The sequence below is a fragment of the Lonchura striata genome, chromosome 23, assembly GCF_050655825.1.
Source record: "Lonchura striata isolate lonStrDom1 chromosome 23, ASM5065582v1, whole genome shotgun sequence".
NCBI lineage: Eukaryota > Metazoa > Chordata > Aves > Passeriformes > Estrildidae > Lonchura > Lonchura striata.
The window spans coordinates 8,848,813-8,863,087 of NC_140725.1; the positions used below are offsets into that span (position 1 = coordinate 8,848,813).

The following is a 14,275-nucleotide window of genomic DNA, read 5'->3' on the forward strand; positions in this document are numbered from 1 at the left end:
GCATTGGGATGGGATGAGGCTGGGCTGGCTCTGAGCCATGGAGGCTGAGCATCCCCTTCCAGTGGAGTTCACCAGTGCTCAGAAGCGAGTTCCTGTGCTTGCTGCAGCACTCACCAGTGGGGTGTCCCCTGCACCCCTTGGCAGGGGTCCCTGGAATGCAGAAATACCTGGGCCTTCATGGAGATGCTAGAGCAGCTCCTTGCAACCTTGGGATGTTCCAACACCCTTTGCTGAAGGCCTTGGTGATTCTGGTTGCCAGTTTTCTCACCATGGAGAAAAATGGATTGTGAGACACGAGGGGCTGCCAGTAGAGGTGGGCATGTGGAGCAGCCATGTGGCAATGCAACATCCTGGTGACAACAAATGACTAAATGCCAATGTGATTAGAGCTGAACCTGTGTAACTAAAGTTTGAAATGCTGGGCTGTTGCTAGGGTTTGTGTTTTGGAGTTTGGTGGTTGGGAAACAGGTTAATGGAAAAAAATAGTTTAAAAAACAAGAGAATTAAAAAGGCAAGTAAAAAATCAGTGGTTTTCTTGAGTGGTTAAAAGAGCTATGCAGAAGCTCCAAACCCTTTTTTGGATGTACACCTGGGAAGAAGATGTAAACTTTAACCAGTGTTACCAGGAAGGATGAGGACGGAGCTGACAGCTGCTCCCTCCCAAACAGTTTGCTTGGGTGACTGTGGGGCCAGAGCTGTTCCTGTCCTGAGGTGGGGTGGGGACAAGGGTGGAGACCTGTCCTGTTGCTAGTAGCATGGCAGGAATGCAGTGGGTCAGCATCTGGTCAGCTCAGCCATGGAGACAGTAACAGATTTCCCCCAGGACCCTGACTCCGAGGGACACTTCCAGTTCTGTGTCATCGTGCTGGGGGACACAGCCGTGGGCAAGTCCTCACTCCTGCACTGCTTTGCTCATGGGCCAGGTGGGGGTCCTGCTGGGGCAGCCACCACTAGCCCCACCGTCGGTGTCGAGTTCTACAGCTGGACTATCCTGATGCCACCCATTGTCAAGGCCAAGCTGCAGCTCTGGGACATGGCTGGTCAGGAGCGGTTCAGCTGAGGTGGGGTATGCAGGCCCCAGCACTGCACCGAGTCTTCCTCCCATCCTGGGGTGTTTGTAAATCCCCAGCTGGGTGTGCAGGGACAGGCAGCAATGGCTCACTGGGATGGTGATACTTTAGGGGCCAGTGACACCTTGTGCTGAGCTTGCAGTGTTGCTGGAGCTGTTCAGGGGAGCAGCAAGGGAGCAGGGCCGGGTGCTTGGTCCTGGGTCCTGGTGGGCTGGGGCTGGGTGGTTTCTTTCCTGACTTTATCAGGCTGAAGCCAGGAGCACCTGGGAGCATGAGAGAGGTTTAAATGGGGCACAAAGGGCTGAAGACCAAAGTGCTGTGGCTGGAGCTGGGATCCCAGGCCCTCTCCATCCCTGGGAACCTTTTGGGGACCCCAGGGCTGGCTCTGGTGGTACCGTATTTCTATCCAGTGCTGCCCCATCCCCACTGCATCTGGGGCTGTTGTGGGGATAAATGGTACCACAGAGTCCCTGAAAACCTCAAAGCTTTCCTCTGGAGCCACCCAGTCTGGGGAGAGGGAAGTTGAACAGAAAATGGTCATGTAAATGGCTAAGGCAGGTCTCTATTTCCCACTGCTGAGGTCCACCTGTCACCCAAAAATCTCCCAAGCTTCATCCTAGGGTTGTCCATGTTAGAGCTTCCCAGTATCCTTTGAAAACCTGCTGGGTATGCCCAGATCCATCACCAGGTCCTTCTATCAGAGTGCAGCGGGGGTGCTGCTGGTGTTTGACCTCACCAACTGGTCATCTTTTGAGCACATTCCTGAGTGGTATCATGAGGCTGGGGGGGACCAGCTGCCTGCCTTTGTCCTGGTGGGACACAAGTGTGACCTGGTGGCTGAGCAAGCCGTGTCAGCAGAGGAAGCTGGACACCTCGCTGCCACTCTGGCATGGTCTTTGTGGAGACCTCGGCCTTCAGCAACCTCAACGTGAAGTTGGCCTTCCAGACACTGGCTGGGGGTATCCAGCAGGCACTGGGCAGGGGAATCCTTGCCCCACACCAGGGATATGATGGCGTCAGGCTCTGCCCCAACCAGAGTCATGGGACCCCAAATTGTGGGGATGCTTCTCTCTCCACCCAGCACCTGCAGCCCTTAGGTGATTATGGGGCTGGGTCTCCCACCTGGGCTTGGGTTTATTTCAAACCTTAAGTTGGGGACTCAGAAAAAATAGTACTCTGCTGTCTGAGTGTTTTTAATAAACCTATGGCTTTTCCACACTAAATAAAGGCTGTGCCAAGCACTGCATCCCAGGCAGGGGCACAGCACTCAATCCATGGCATGGGGGATCCTCTTCTTTGGGAGGCACCACTGGTGGGGCAACAGCTCCCCTTGTCTGGGACACTTTTCAGGGTGTCCTGTCCATAGGAAAATGGGAGCAGGCACCCATCAGTGCTTCCATCTGGATGGAGCCAAAATAAAGGGGACAAAGGGGCTCCAAAGAGGCCAGACAGCACTGATGGTACTGGGAACGCCTCCTGGGTGGAGGAGCTCCCTGCCTGCCTGAACACGCTCCTGGTGCGGGGGTGGCAGGTCCTGGCTGCCGGCAGAGGCACTGATGGAGCCACGGTGGCAGTACCAGTTCCGGGTAATCATGCTGGGGGACTCGACAGTGGGGAAATCTTCACTGTTGCGGTGCTACACCGAGGGTGTCTTCCTGGACACTGTCAACCAGACGGTGGGGGTGGACTTCTACGTCCAATTTGTGGAGCTGGAGCCAGGGCTGCAAGTGAAGCTGCAGTTCTGGGACACAGCCGGGCAGGAGAGATTCAGGTGGGTCCATTGGGTCGTGAAGGGTGGTGGAGATGGGTGTCCCCCTCCAGATTTGGGGTGGAGTGTTGTGATTCCAAGCCCTAGGAGGTTGTTGACGTGGCTGTGTTCTCACTTGACCCTTTGGGTGAGAAACCACCATGTCAAAAGCCAAGGGAAAGGAGCCCTTGGGACTGCCTTGTAAGCCCTTGCTCCAGCTCTTAAAGGGGGTATAGTACTCCCCCAAGAACCCCCCGCCACACCAGCTGCAGAGGGGCTGGGAAACAGCTGGGAGCCCACCGAGTGCTCGGCAAAATATCTTCCTCAGATCAGTTGCTAGGAGCCTTCACACCTCACTGTGGGGCTGCCTCCACCAGCTAGGCAGCTCCTGGGGACAGGAAAGCTTGCGAGATGTGGCTGCAGGGGATGGCAGAGTGGCAGATCTGGGTTTGCAGGAATGGGAAAGTTCCAGGACTTTTGCAGCAGAGGTAGGAAAGTACTGGGGACATGGCAGCAGGGACAGAAGGGTTCCAGGACCACGACAGCAGAGATGGTGGAGGCCTGGGGACACGGCTGCAGACACAGGGGCACTGGGGGGCTGTGGCTGCAGGAGACATATGAGCTTTGGTGGCTGAGCATGGACAGAGCTGCCCCTGGAGCTCTTATTGACACAGCAAAAGGCTGATTCTCGCTCCTCTCATGGTGCTTTGAGCACAAGGTGCTGCTTGCAGGACCAGGTCCCAGACAGGGCCACTCTGTAGGCAGAGAACATGATGCCCGAGGTGGCACACAAAACCCCAGGGGCCACTCACTCCCCTGCTCTTGGTGTCCCCATCCCAGGTCTGTGACTCGCTCCTATTACCGCAACTCTGCTGGGGGGATGCTGCTTTTCGACATCACCAACCGCACGTCCTTTGAGAGCATTCGGCGATGGCACCAGGAGGTGACTGACACAATTCAGCCCTTCCGAATGGTCTTCCTGCTGGTGGGGCACAAGAGTGACCTGGCTGGGCAGCGCCAGGTGGGCCAGAGGGAGGCAGAGAAGTTGGCGGCCTCACTGGGTGTCCAGTATGTGGAGACTTCAGCCAAAGACGCTTCCAATGTGGTGCAGGCCTTCCAGATGCTGACGGTGGCCATTTACCAAGCGCTGCAGATGGGGCGGTTGGTGGCCAGCGAGGCGTGGGACGGGGTAAAGAGCAGCAGCCCACTGCCAGTACTGCTCAAGGCTCAGGCACTGGAGAAGGAGGAGAAGCGGAAGAGATGCTCATGCTAGAGCTGGGGACACTGGCAAGGCAGGGACATGCTGGGCTCAGGAGGGGAAGTGGATATGGAGCAGCCAGGCACAGGCAGGAGTGGCATAGCTATATTAAATACCTTTGGTCACCGTCTGCCTGCCTGTGTTTTCCTGGGAAAAAGGAAGTATGTTGGAAGGGTGAAGTCCCCAGGTGGAACCCCACAGGCCTGCAGAGGTCAATGTCACCCCTTCCCCTATTCTCTCTTGTACTGACTGAGATCCCAGTCATAAAGCCCTAAATCTTTAAGTCTTTCCAAATAGAATTAAAAGTGACAAATTTATCATGGAACTCAAATGATGTATGTGCCACTCTGGCTGAGTACATGCCTAGTTGAGTCCAAAGCAAAAATAACCACATACCATTCTAAGGAAATGCCCACTTTCTCTTTCAGATTAATCTTCATACAATATAATCTGAAAAAAAACCAAAACAAACCCTCTCTACAAGTCTGCAGAAAGGAGCTCCCCAGTCTCCTCATCCCACAGCGACATAAGGAGTGAGCCCCGGATGATCATGGAATCATTTCACCCACCCTGGTTTCCCCTGCAGGTACCAGGAGCGTTCAGAGCGCTGGACAAGGAGGATGAGTCCAGCTCAGCCTAGGGCTGCAGGAGCCTTCCTGTCACGCAGGGGTTTGCAGTGCTGTCAACTCCTGCATCCCCACAACAGCCCCCACAGCTTCCCTGAGGTCTGAGCAGAGCAACAGGAACAGTCAGGGGCATGTGGCCTTTTCAGTATCCAGGTACAGACAGAATCTGGGGGACTCTGACTTCCTGTTCTGTCACAACATCTCCCTCCCAACAGTCCAAATATCCCAGGAATAGGTTCAAGGTCAGGAGGGAAGTGACCTGACTGGTAGGTGAGGGACTGGCCAAATCTTTGTGGTCTAGAAGGGTCTGGAGGGGAGGAAACCTATGTAAGAGCAGCTGAGGGCACTTGGTTTGTTCACCCTGGGGGAAATAGGAGACTCACCAGCATCTGCAGCTCCTCATAGGGGACACCTCCAATCTCTGCTCCCTGTGACCAGAGACAGGACTCAAAGGAACAGCTGAAGCTGTGTCAAGGGAGGGAGAGATTGCATATTAGGAAACAGCTCTTCCCTCAGAGAGTGCTCAGGCAATGACCAGGCTTCCCTGGGAATACGCACAGCCCCAAGGCTGCTACAGCTCCAAAGAGCGTTGGACCGTGCTCTTAGGCATAGGGTAGGATTGGTGGGGCATCCTGGGCAGACCAAGAGCTGGGCTCAATAATCCTTGGGAATCTTTTCCAGCTCAGGATATTCCATGATTCTGCTCCCTGTAAACTCTCAGGAGATCCCTCACAGAACAGCACCACAGAGCCGAGGTGACAGGTACCCTCCCCTGCCACCCTAAAGAGCACAAGCCTGTGCCAGCAGATTAGATTAATTTCTTTATTAATGTAAAACAAATGCAAGTATTTATATAAACACTGACATTACAAAGTACTGGAGCAGGTAGGGGCAGGAAGGAGGAAACAAAAACCTCTACAGATGCTTCTAATACTGTCCACACACTATCAAATGCTCTGTCCCTTGGATAAACCCTTGTACGATAAACCACTTTCAAGTCACAAATGTAAGTCTGTTTGAGATATGTCACACTCTGAGGAGGAACGATAACAGGGTGTAGACTGTTTTTGGCAGGTCTCCTCATCAAGTAAAGATATTGCTGCACCGTTAATAAAAAATAGATGCTTCTCTGTAAAGCATTAAAAAATATCCCACAGATGACATCATGGAAGCTTCAGTGGAGCGGCAGGTATCCCAAACTGCACTGGTGGTGTCTCTGGCGCTGTCCAGGGGCTATTTCTTGGTAGTTTTGCGGATCAGTGCCATTCTCTGCAACAAGAGACGGAAAACCATGGGAAGTTGAGCAGCTCAGAGCAGGTGACTGCACAACCACCCACAGCAGAAACAAGGCATCCCAGGTGCTCCCAGGACGCTGCCTGACTTGCTTCCACGCAGGTCTTTCAGGTCTGTTTGAATCTTAATGGGGTTCCAGGCTGAAGAGGAGAAGGAAGTATCTGTGCTGCTCCCCTTGGCAACCTGGGTCAGTGGAATCAAAGCCCATCTCAAGGTACCCTCTCTGCCCAGTGGAAGCTGCAGCATCACCCATGAACCCACTGCAGGGCAGCTCCTTCTAGGCTCTGACCATGGCTTAAAAACCAATGGTCAAATGCAGCTTAAAAGCAAAATTAAGGGTGTTTTCAGTCCCTTTGCACAGAGATGGAGTTGCCAGGGGCAGCCGAGAAGTGCCTGTGTGCAGCTCCTAGTTGGTTTTAACCCTCCCAAGCTCCTCAGCACAAAGAGCTGCTTCTTCTTGGGCAAAGCCAACATAGCTGAGGAGACACAGCAACCTCTGCCCACTGCATAAACAGATCAGGAGGCTCTGGAAGTAATTTCTGGTCTGAATGACTTTGGAAGAGGCCACTAATTCAGTGCCAGGAGGCTATGACCACCATCCTCATACCAGCCTTCCATGTAATTCCTAGTAATTCCTGGTGTTGTGAGGGCTCCTTACCTGTTTGTGAGCTTCTGTAGTGCAGGCTTTTTTGTAGGGCCTGATCTCCTCAGAACCAAAGCCTGGGATCCACATGTTCCACTGGCGCTCTAGAATTCACAGAATGGTTTCAGTTGGAGGAGACATTAAAGCTCATCCATTTCCAACCCCTTGCCACAGGCAGAGATATATTATGTACTCACAGGCTTCCACCACAGCACTGCACCTGCACTCTGACTCCAGGAGGAGCTGAGAGCTGGGGGTAGAAGGGAAAAAAACCAGATAAGAGTCACTCACCAAGGTGCAACTGGACATCTTTGACTTCCAGAGTGTTGGACTTGCGATGCCGTGCAAGCTGGCAGGCAGCTGTCACCACACTCTCAATGAAGTCATCAGCGATCTGTAGCAGCATCTATGGTTGGAACAAGGGCAACAACCAGTCTGGTCAGCACTGAGCAGTTGAAATTATGTGAGAAGATTAAAACAAGCCCTCAGAAGCTGGTATTTAGAAGTACAAAACGTCCTGAATTGGGAGAGACCTGCAAGGATCATCCAGGCCAGTTCCTGGCCCTGCACAGGACACCCCAGCAATCCCCATTCTGTGCCTGAGAGTGTTGTCCAAATGCTCCTTGAGTCTGGCCGCCTGGGGAGCTGGCATTGCCTGGGGAGCCTGGTCAGTGCCCAGCACCCTCTGGGGGAAGAACCTTTTCCTGATCTCCAGCCTGATGCTGCTCCAGTCATTCCCTGGCTCCTGTCCCTGTCATAGGGAGCAGAGGTCGGAACTGCCTCTTGGGAGGAGCTGCAGCCCCCACAGAGCTCTGCCCTCAATCTCCTCTGCTCTAGCTGAACACACCAAGTGCCCTCAATCCCTCCTGATCCTTCCCCATCTTCAGAGTCTCCTTTGGGAGTCCTGCAATAGCTTTAGATCTTTCTTGAATTGTGGTGTCCAAAATTCCACTCAAAGGAGTGGATTTCATAGGTGTTTGCTGCAATTGCTGTTTTTTGGGACTGGAATGCAGAAGACCAGGGATTGCTGAAGGCTGCATAGGACAATAAGTGTTACATGAACCAATGCTCCCTCCTTGGACAAAGGGCCACTGATCTGTGACAAATTACAAATGAACTCTTTCTGCAGTCCCTTCCACGGGTTGGAACCTACTTCTTCCACATCTTCATCCAGCTGTTCGTTCGGATCCACCTCACGCACCAGGTCCTGCAATTTCTTCTTGGTTAAAACCTGAGCGTGTAGGAGGAGAGGAAGGATTTACTGCCCTGCTCCAGCAAAGAAGCTGCCGGTGGAGCACAACCACAACCACAACCATCTCCTCCCCCATGCCCCCAGGGCCGAGTCACACTATTGACACAGTCTATCAGCTCAGGAATGGCAGAGATAAGAAATATCGGGTGTTGAGGAGTAATTTTCAAGCACCAGTGGTTGCTCTGGACAGCAACTGGAGTGTAGCAGCCAGAATAAATGTTTCCAGAAAAAAAATGCTGCTGGCAAGGAGTGAAAAGGCAAAACTACAAGTGTTAAGATGCAGACAGCAAGTGCAATCAGCATAGCAGTGACTAAAGTTGTGCCCAGGGCATGGGGGAAGCATTTCCATGGCTCTAGCACTTATCAGCTTTAGTGCCTCACATGGAAAACAGAGTTGTGGGAGTGCTGGGTTATTCCAGGGCAGTCAGATGTGGCAGGAGCAGAAACCACACTGGGCTGAACAACAGGATGCTAAGTCTTAAAAGATATGGATGGAAGTTGTCAGCCTGGTCGGTCAACCAGACACAGATGGGAAATTCCTGCCCTTCCTCATTCCTTCACTGCTGTGGCTGTTTCATGCTAGGGTTTAGTGCACTTCCTAAGAGTCTGGGTGCCAGCAAAGCCATTAGAGAGCAATGCTGGAGCATTCCCTAGGCAGCAGTTTGGTTTATGTACATCAAAGGCTCCATTCGAGGTTGAGTTGGAAGGGACATTAAAGCTCATCCCATTCCACCCCCTGCCATGGGCAGGGACACCTTCCACTATCCCAGGCTGCTCCAAGCCTGGTCTTGGACACTCTCAGGGATGGGATAGCCACAGCTTCTCTGGGCAACCTTCACCTCACCACCCAATTCTCCCCACATTTTTCCCATCTATAACCTCATTTAAAAATAACTTCCCCTGTCACACCCCAATATACACTTTCCTAAGACTGGAAAAAGCTCTACACCTACAGCATCCAAACCCCATCCAGTCAGGAAGCACCTGGGAGAGAGGAACTCTGTAAGGAAGTTTTGTTCACTCAGAAACTGATAATTTAATAAACATTATATTTCTGCTGGTGATTTAAAGAAGGCGAATGAAGCCACAGGCAAATCTGTGATAATTGTGATGCCCAAGCATCATCCCTATTGTCCCAAAGTCGGGATGGAATTACCTGGTTGCTTTCAGGACTGAGCCGCCCTCCTCCACTGGGCGTCCCTGGCATCTTTGCCACAGTGGTGCTGTTGGCCATGGAGCTCTGTGGGGGGGTGCTGCCTGGTTCTGGCTTGATCGAGGAGAAGTTGGAGAGGTTGATCAAGGCAGAAGGGCCAAACTGGTTCATAATCTGTTGGGCTTTAGCTTTTAAATCATAAAGCTTGTCTAGGTCCTGCTTCTTCTTGGGGTTGTGGGGATCCAAACCAATCAACTGGAAAGGGAGAGGAAAGCCACAGTTAGTAAATAGCAGGAATTCAGCAGGGTGAACAGGTCTTTGTCCAGAGAAAATTGCAGTGTTCTGACAGGCCCTGCAGTTTATAAATAAGAAATCTCTGCTCACAGGATGAAGGGAGAAGTGATGCTTAGTAGCAGAGAAAACCTTCCCTGGTGTACAGAAAATTAAATTTTTCAGCATCACAGTGGCTGCATGCTGGTGACAGCAGCATTGACCCACCCACCCATTCATCCCTTGAGCTGAACCCCTCCACATCCACCTCACACAGCCTTCCTGAACCCTTTTCCCACAAAGAACAGACCACTCAGAGCAGATTTAACTGCAGGACATGGCTTGTTCCTGCTGCAGCAGCATGGAATCCTTCATCCCCACAATCCAGAGCCCTGGATAGAAAGCAGGACCCAGCCTCCCTGGGATCTCACTTTTGGAAGCATCACGCTCACAGCCTGACCTATAGTAACCTCTCCATGTGGGATTGACAACATTGGTTCATTTTGTATTCTGAGAACACAATCTGTCCACACTGGGCAATTGACAGCCACAGGAAATGGAGAGGGAGTTCACCCAGCAGTGAACTGCAAGTGGATTGTGTGGTTACACAGATGCTCCAGGTGCTGAAGTTACTCAGGCTGTTGGTCATGGGGTGAACACTGACTGGCACCTCCTCTGTTTCTGCTCTAAGCCTTATGCTCAATGAAGTTTTGCTCCATCTTCACTCCTCCACAACAGGAAATGCATCCAAACCCTGCACCTTCTACTACCATAACCACCTTGGGTAGCATCGATGGGTCTGTCATAGGAAAGAGAGTTTAAGGAACAGTTTGATGGCAAAGCCTCTCATAGTGGGGCTGATCAGCTAAGGCTGAACTCACAAGAAGAGTTTGTTTTACCAGCTTTATGGGACATTCACATACAGTATCTGCTCCCTGATCTACAAATAGACATTTCCCTTCATCAAAACAAGCCTGGTTAGTTTGGATTAACTAATATCAAAACCCACACAAGAAGGGACATGAGAGAATTTAGAAGCTTTAGTGCTTCACTCCAATGCATACTCATGCACCTACAGACATGGAGCCCTTTGAGGGGAATTTATGTCCCTGACACCCTTCTGCAGTGCCTTTGGCAAGTTTCCAGATGCATTTTAATTGAATTAACAATGGAAAATTATTATGCTCACACCCTAAACTCCTCAGCTGGCACTTCTGGCTGAGAAGTCCAGCACAAGATTGTGAGGGACCTTCAGTCTTGGCTTTAGCTGTGGTTGATCTCAGGATGTTCACCCTACGCCTCACTTCACAGGTCCACAAAGCAGGAATTCCTACCCTTCCCTATGCAGGGAAGGAAACACCAAAATCCTCCAACACAAACCTCCAATATCCTTGGGCAGAAGCACTTTAGCAGCATAAAGTGATTTTCTTGGTTTATTCCCAGATATTACTGCATACTTCACATGCCACTAAGATCCCTGAACACAAAACTCATGGGAGGAACAGATTCACAAGGTAAGTCTCACATGCCAGCCCCATTTACTTACAGCTGAGTGTCTAGATCTTTAATTACATCAGCAACTGCTGTGAGCCCAGTGAGTGGAGAAGCCATAGCCCCCACCCTTCCCAGAATGTCACCAGTCAGTATTACCTACTCTGGCATCCTCCTCTTTCACATAACTCTCATTCCTACAGAAACACCAGATATTTTTTGTATCACGCATTCTATATAAGCTAGTTAGAGGACACAGTATGACAAATTGTCCACTCTACAGTGCCACAGACTGCATTGTCAGAAATGATCACACAGTTGCTGCTACAGAGGACAAGAATCCCACAGGATTCTGAGGAAAAATATGATCAAACTAAATTTTTCTGCCAGGAAACAGAGCATCCTAGTACCTGCTGATGTGCAGGTAAGCCCAGGTCCTCACAGCAGCAGCTCCCTCTAGGGCAAGAGGAGGTTTGGGTGCTGCAATCAGCACCACAAAGTGTTCAGTTCTGCAACAGCACAGCATTAGAGCCTTAACTAAAATCCAAGTTAATGACAAACAGCAAATTCACTGGAGTGCTCAGGGGGCTCCCACTTCCATTAACCATAGCGATTTTTGCCAAATATCTAAATACAATCATAGAATCTCAGAATGGTTTGGGTGAGAAGAAATTTTAACGTTATCTCACTCCATCCCCTGCCATGGGCAGGGACACCTTCCACTGTCCAAGGTGGCTACAAGCCCCGTGAAACCTGGTCTTCAGCACTTCCAGAGATGAAGCAGCCAGTCTACCTGGGCAACCTGTGCCAGGGCCCCACCACCCTCACAGGCATTCCTTCCTAATATCCCAACCATCCCTGTGCTCTGGCAATGGGAAGCCATTCTCCTTCTCCCTTTCCTCCAGGTCCTTATCCAAAGTTCCTCTTCAGCTCCCCAGGAGTTCCTTCAGCTGGAAGGGGCTCTAGGAATATCCCTGGGGCCTTCTCTTCTCCAGGCTGAACATCCGCAGCTTAAAGCGCTCACCCCACGGAGACTGCCGGGATGGGAACGAATCCCCCTCCCGGTGTGGAACGTCCCCGCCGGGAGTCGCGAGGCAGAGCGAAGGTCACTGACCGCCACCGGGACCGACTCGGCGCTCAGTCTTGTGTTCCCTCCCGGATTTGCAGCAGCCGGTGTGGAATTCCCAGGTGGTCCGCGCAGCCCCCTTGAGCCCCCCCGTACCTCCCCATGGCCCGCGGGCGCTCCGCGTCCCCGCCGCTCGCTCCGCCGCCAGCCGACACCCGGCAGCGCTTCCGCTTCCGGCCGGGAGCGAGTCCCCCGCGCGCGCGCGCACCGCCGCCAATCAGGAGCGAGTTCGCCTGCGCGGGCCCGTGCGCCACGGCGCTCCCGCCAAAAGCCCTCACCCTCCCCGCGCCGCTTTAGGGAAGAGTGTGCCCAGCATGCCCCGCGCGATTTGCATAACCCTGGCCAGCTAAAAAGCGGAGAAAACGGCGCTTTTTTTGAGGGAAAACAAAAGAAACGGCGGTAAGAAATGAGTTGATGAAGGCTGAAGAAATACATATGCCGAACGTCATGTTTAGTAGCCGCGGCGTGTGTCGCCCTGTCCTACCAGCACACCGGCGCTTTCCCCTTTTGGGTGGGGAAGAACGCATTTCTCAAAAAGGGCTTCTGCCGTGTGTGGCACGGGGGGGGGTCGTGCGCCACCCCCGCGGAATCGACATCAAGAGATTTCGGAAGCACAATTTTTGTGAGTGAGGGCTGCTGGTAACCGCTTGTTCTGGCACCCCGGCATCGGTGAACGGCAGAGGACGAACGGGCTGTGAGCGGCGTCTGCCGCTGCGAGGGGCTTGTGGTGTCCCGGTGTATTGTCCTGGCTCAGCCAGGGGTTCCGCGGCTGGTGAGGGTGGAGGCTTTGACACCACGGGCAGTGGGAAAGGTGGCACAAGGACTGTAACACCCTGACCTAGGTGGATTGGTCACATCTCACATCCCTAGCCAGCAGGCAGTACAGGGCACTCCAGTCCACATATTTCTATATATTAAACATGTATTTACATAAAATTACTTTTAAAAAGCCCACTGCGAGCACAAAAAGATCTTCCTTTACACGCCTTCTCCCCCCCCTATATTGTGCCGCTGTGCTCCCCTCCTCACAAAGCTTCGTGGTACACATGTGCGAGGGGACAGTGCCTAGGCAACCCACAGGACCCCTCAGAGGAGGGGCTGCCAGTCCGCTCCACCCCAGCCAGCAGCTCCCCGGGCTGCAGGGCAGGGGTCTGGTACGGCACCGGGGAGCACCCAGCAGGTCCTGCGATGATACAAGTGCTGTGGCGCATCCCAGTGGGCTCCAGCTCACTGAATGGCATGGCGTACTCGGGCTCTGGCGGCAGTGGCTCTGCATACTCATGGTGCTTCCCTGGGATGTCATAGTGGTTCAGGACCAGTGGTAGAGTGTAGCCCTCTTCCAGGAGTGGCTTGAAGGTGGAGGGACCTGTCTGGCTGCTGGGGCTCACCTGCACTAGGTCTGGTTCAGTGTACCCTGAAACAGAGAGGCTGCCATGTCAGGAGGGTCATGGTGCTGCAGCAGAGGTGCATGAGGTTGGGTTGACAATCTGAGCATGTTTGGACTTTCAGGGATAGAAAAACTGCCAAAACCCACCCAACACAGGGAACCCACCCATGGAGACCCCACATTCCTCTGCCACACCACAGAGAGTGGCTCCTGCTGTCCCCATTCACTCTCCAGTGCCAACAGCTGTAATTGAGGTGGACTACTACTACTACTAAATAATGTGTGGTGCCATTACAATAAATTATAATAAATTATAATAATTAAATGGGCATGTCTAATTTATCAGGGCCTCCTTGTTGCACAGGACCACGATGCAGGAGGGGTCAGACCAGAATGGAGAAAGAGGTGCAATCAGGAAGATTCGACTCCAGCTCTAGGCTGAGGGACCAGTGCCTGTTACCTGGCGAATGGGTCCAGCTGAGGTCCCCTGGTGTGGGGGCCATGGTGAAGGACACCAGACTGGGGGCTGGCAGGCTCTGCAGGGAGCAGACCTGGCTGGACTCCAGCATGGGGTACCCTGGGCAGGGAGAGGAAACCCTCGGTTGTCACAGACTGTCACCTGGACGTGCAGGTGCCCCTGGGGCATGGGACAAGTCCAAGCTTGGCAGCAGCACCAGTTAAACCAGCTGCACCCCACAGCACACAGACCTCCGATTTTGGGGAGGAGTTCTGGACCCTTTTACCTTTTGTGATCCCGCAGTTCAGCTCCACTGCTGATTTCCTGCCAACGGGAGAGGCAAGATGGGGCAAGAGGTGCCAGATACCCTGTGCCCACCATCACATCTCCTCACACCCACTGCCTTAGGGGCTGCACCCCTTGGGACGCAGTGAGCAGCTAGATGAAGCTGCTGGAATTTGGAGAGGTGATGCCAAGTACCCCAGGGCAAAGCAGGGGACAA

The 14,275-nt window shown here is 52.8% G+C and overlaps 3 protein-coding genes and 1 non-coding gene across 18 annotated transcripts in view; 2 read left to right on the plus strand and 2 right to left on the minus strand.

Moving 5' to 3' along the window:
• Nucleotides 1-122: 122 nt before the first annotated feature.
• RAB42 (RAB42, member RAS oncogene family) lies at nucleotides 123-14,232 on the plus strand. Its single transcript, XM_021528385.2, has 2 exons — nucleotides 123-2,841; nucleotides 3,658-14,232. Exons 1-2 carry the CDS (start codon nucleotides 2,627-2,629, stop codon nucleotides 4,088-4,090), a joined length of 648 nt encoding a protein of 215 aa, XP_021384060.1. The 5' UTR covers nucleotides 123-2,626; the 3' UTR covers nucleotides 4,091-14,232.
• TAF12 (TATA-box binding protein associated factor 12) lies at nucleotides 5,510-12,108 on the minus strand. 6 transcript variants are annotated; one of them, XM_085559958.1, is made up of 7 exons: nucleotides 11,828-12,108; nucleotides 11,214-11,312; nucleotides 9,046-9,297; nucleotides 7,791-7,868; nucleotides 6,929-7,043; nucleotides 6,653-6,741; nucleotides 5,510-5,970 (listed from the first exon to the last, which is right to left on the minus strand). In XM_085559958.1, exons 3-7 carry the CDS (start codon nucleotides 9,211-9,213, stop codon nucleotides 5,935-5,937), a joined length of 486 nt encoding a protein of 161 aa, XP_085416084.1. In that variant the 5' UTR covers nucleotides 9,214-9,297; nucleotides 11,214-11,312; nucleotides 11,828-12,108; the 3' UTR covers nucleotides 5,510-5,934. The 6 variants fall into 6 exon arrangements, with proteins under 6 accessions (XP_085416084.1, XP_021384062.1, XP_021384063.1 ...); XM_021528387.2 differs by lacking the exon at nucleotides 11,214-11,312 and having other exon boundaries at nucleotides 12,026-12,108; XM_021528388.2 differs by lacking the exon at nucleotides 11,214-11,312.
• Nucleotides 12,462-12,592, plus strand: LOC116184441 (U11 spliceosomal RNA). The gene has a single exon (XR_004149210.1). It is a non-coding gene; the product is annotated as a U11 spliceosomal RNA (small nuclear RNA).
• Nucleotides 12,834-14,275, minus strand: part of LOC110469536 (discoidin, CUB and LCCL domain-containing protein 1) — a 10,365-nt gene continuing 8,923 nt past the window's right edge. For 6 of the 10 annotated variants that reach the window (XM_085559946.1, XM_085559944.1, XM_031506799.3 and 3 more), the window contains 3 exons: nucleotides 14,060-14,097; nucleotides 13,777-13,893; nucleotides 12,834-13,343 (listed from right to left, as the gene is read on the minus strand). In XM_085559946.1, the coding sequence (XP_085416072.1) occupies nucleotides 12,955-13,343; nucleotides 13,777-13,893; nucleotides 14,060-14,097 (544 nt within the window). In that variant the 3' untranslated portion in view covers nucleotides 12,834-12,954. The remainder of the gene's footprint in view (nucleotides 13,344-13,776; nucleotides 13,894-14,059; nucleotides 14,098-14,275) is intronic. The other 4 variants (XM_085559945.1, XM_085559951.1, XM_085559948.1 and 1 more) reach the window with 2 other exon arrangements.

Coding starts and splice junctions, on each gene's coding strand:
- RAB42 (XM_021528385.2), top strand. CDS start 2,627: ATGGAGCCACGGTGGCAGTACCAGTTCCGGGTAATCATGCTGGGGGAC. Junction 2,842..3,657: donor GCCGGGCAGGAGAGATTCAG/GTGGGTCCATTG, acceptor TCCCCATCCCAG/GTCTGTGACTCGCTCCTATT.
- TAF12 (XM_021528387.2), bottom strand. CDS start 9,213: ATGAACCAGTTTGGCCCTTCTGCCTTGATCAACCTCTCCAACTTCTCC. Junction 7,869..9,045: donor TCAGTCCTGAAAGCAACCAG/GTAATTCCATCC, acceptor CTACACGCTCAG/GTTTTAACCAAGAAGAAATT. Junction 5,971..6,652: donor CTACAGAAGCTCACAAACAG/GTAAGGAGCCCT, acceptor CTCTTGTTGCAG/AGAATGGCACTGATCCGCAA.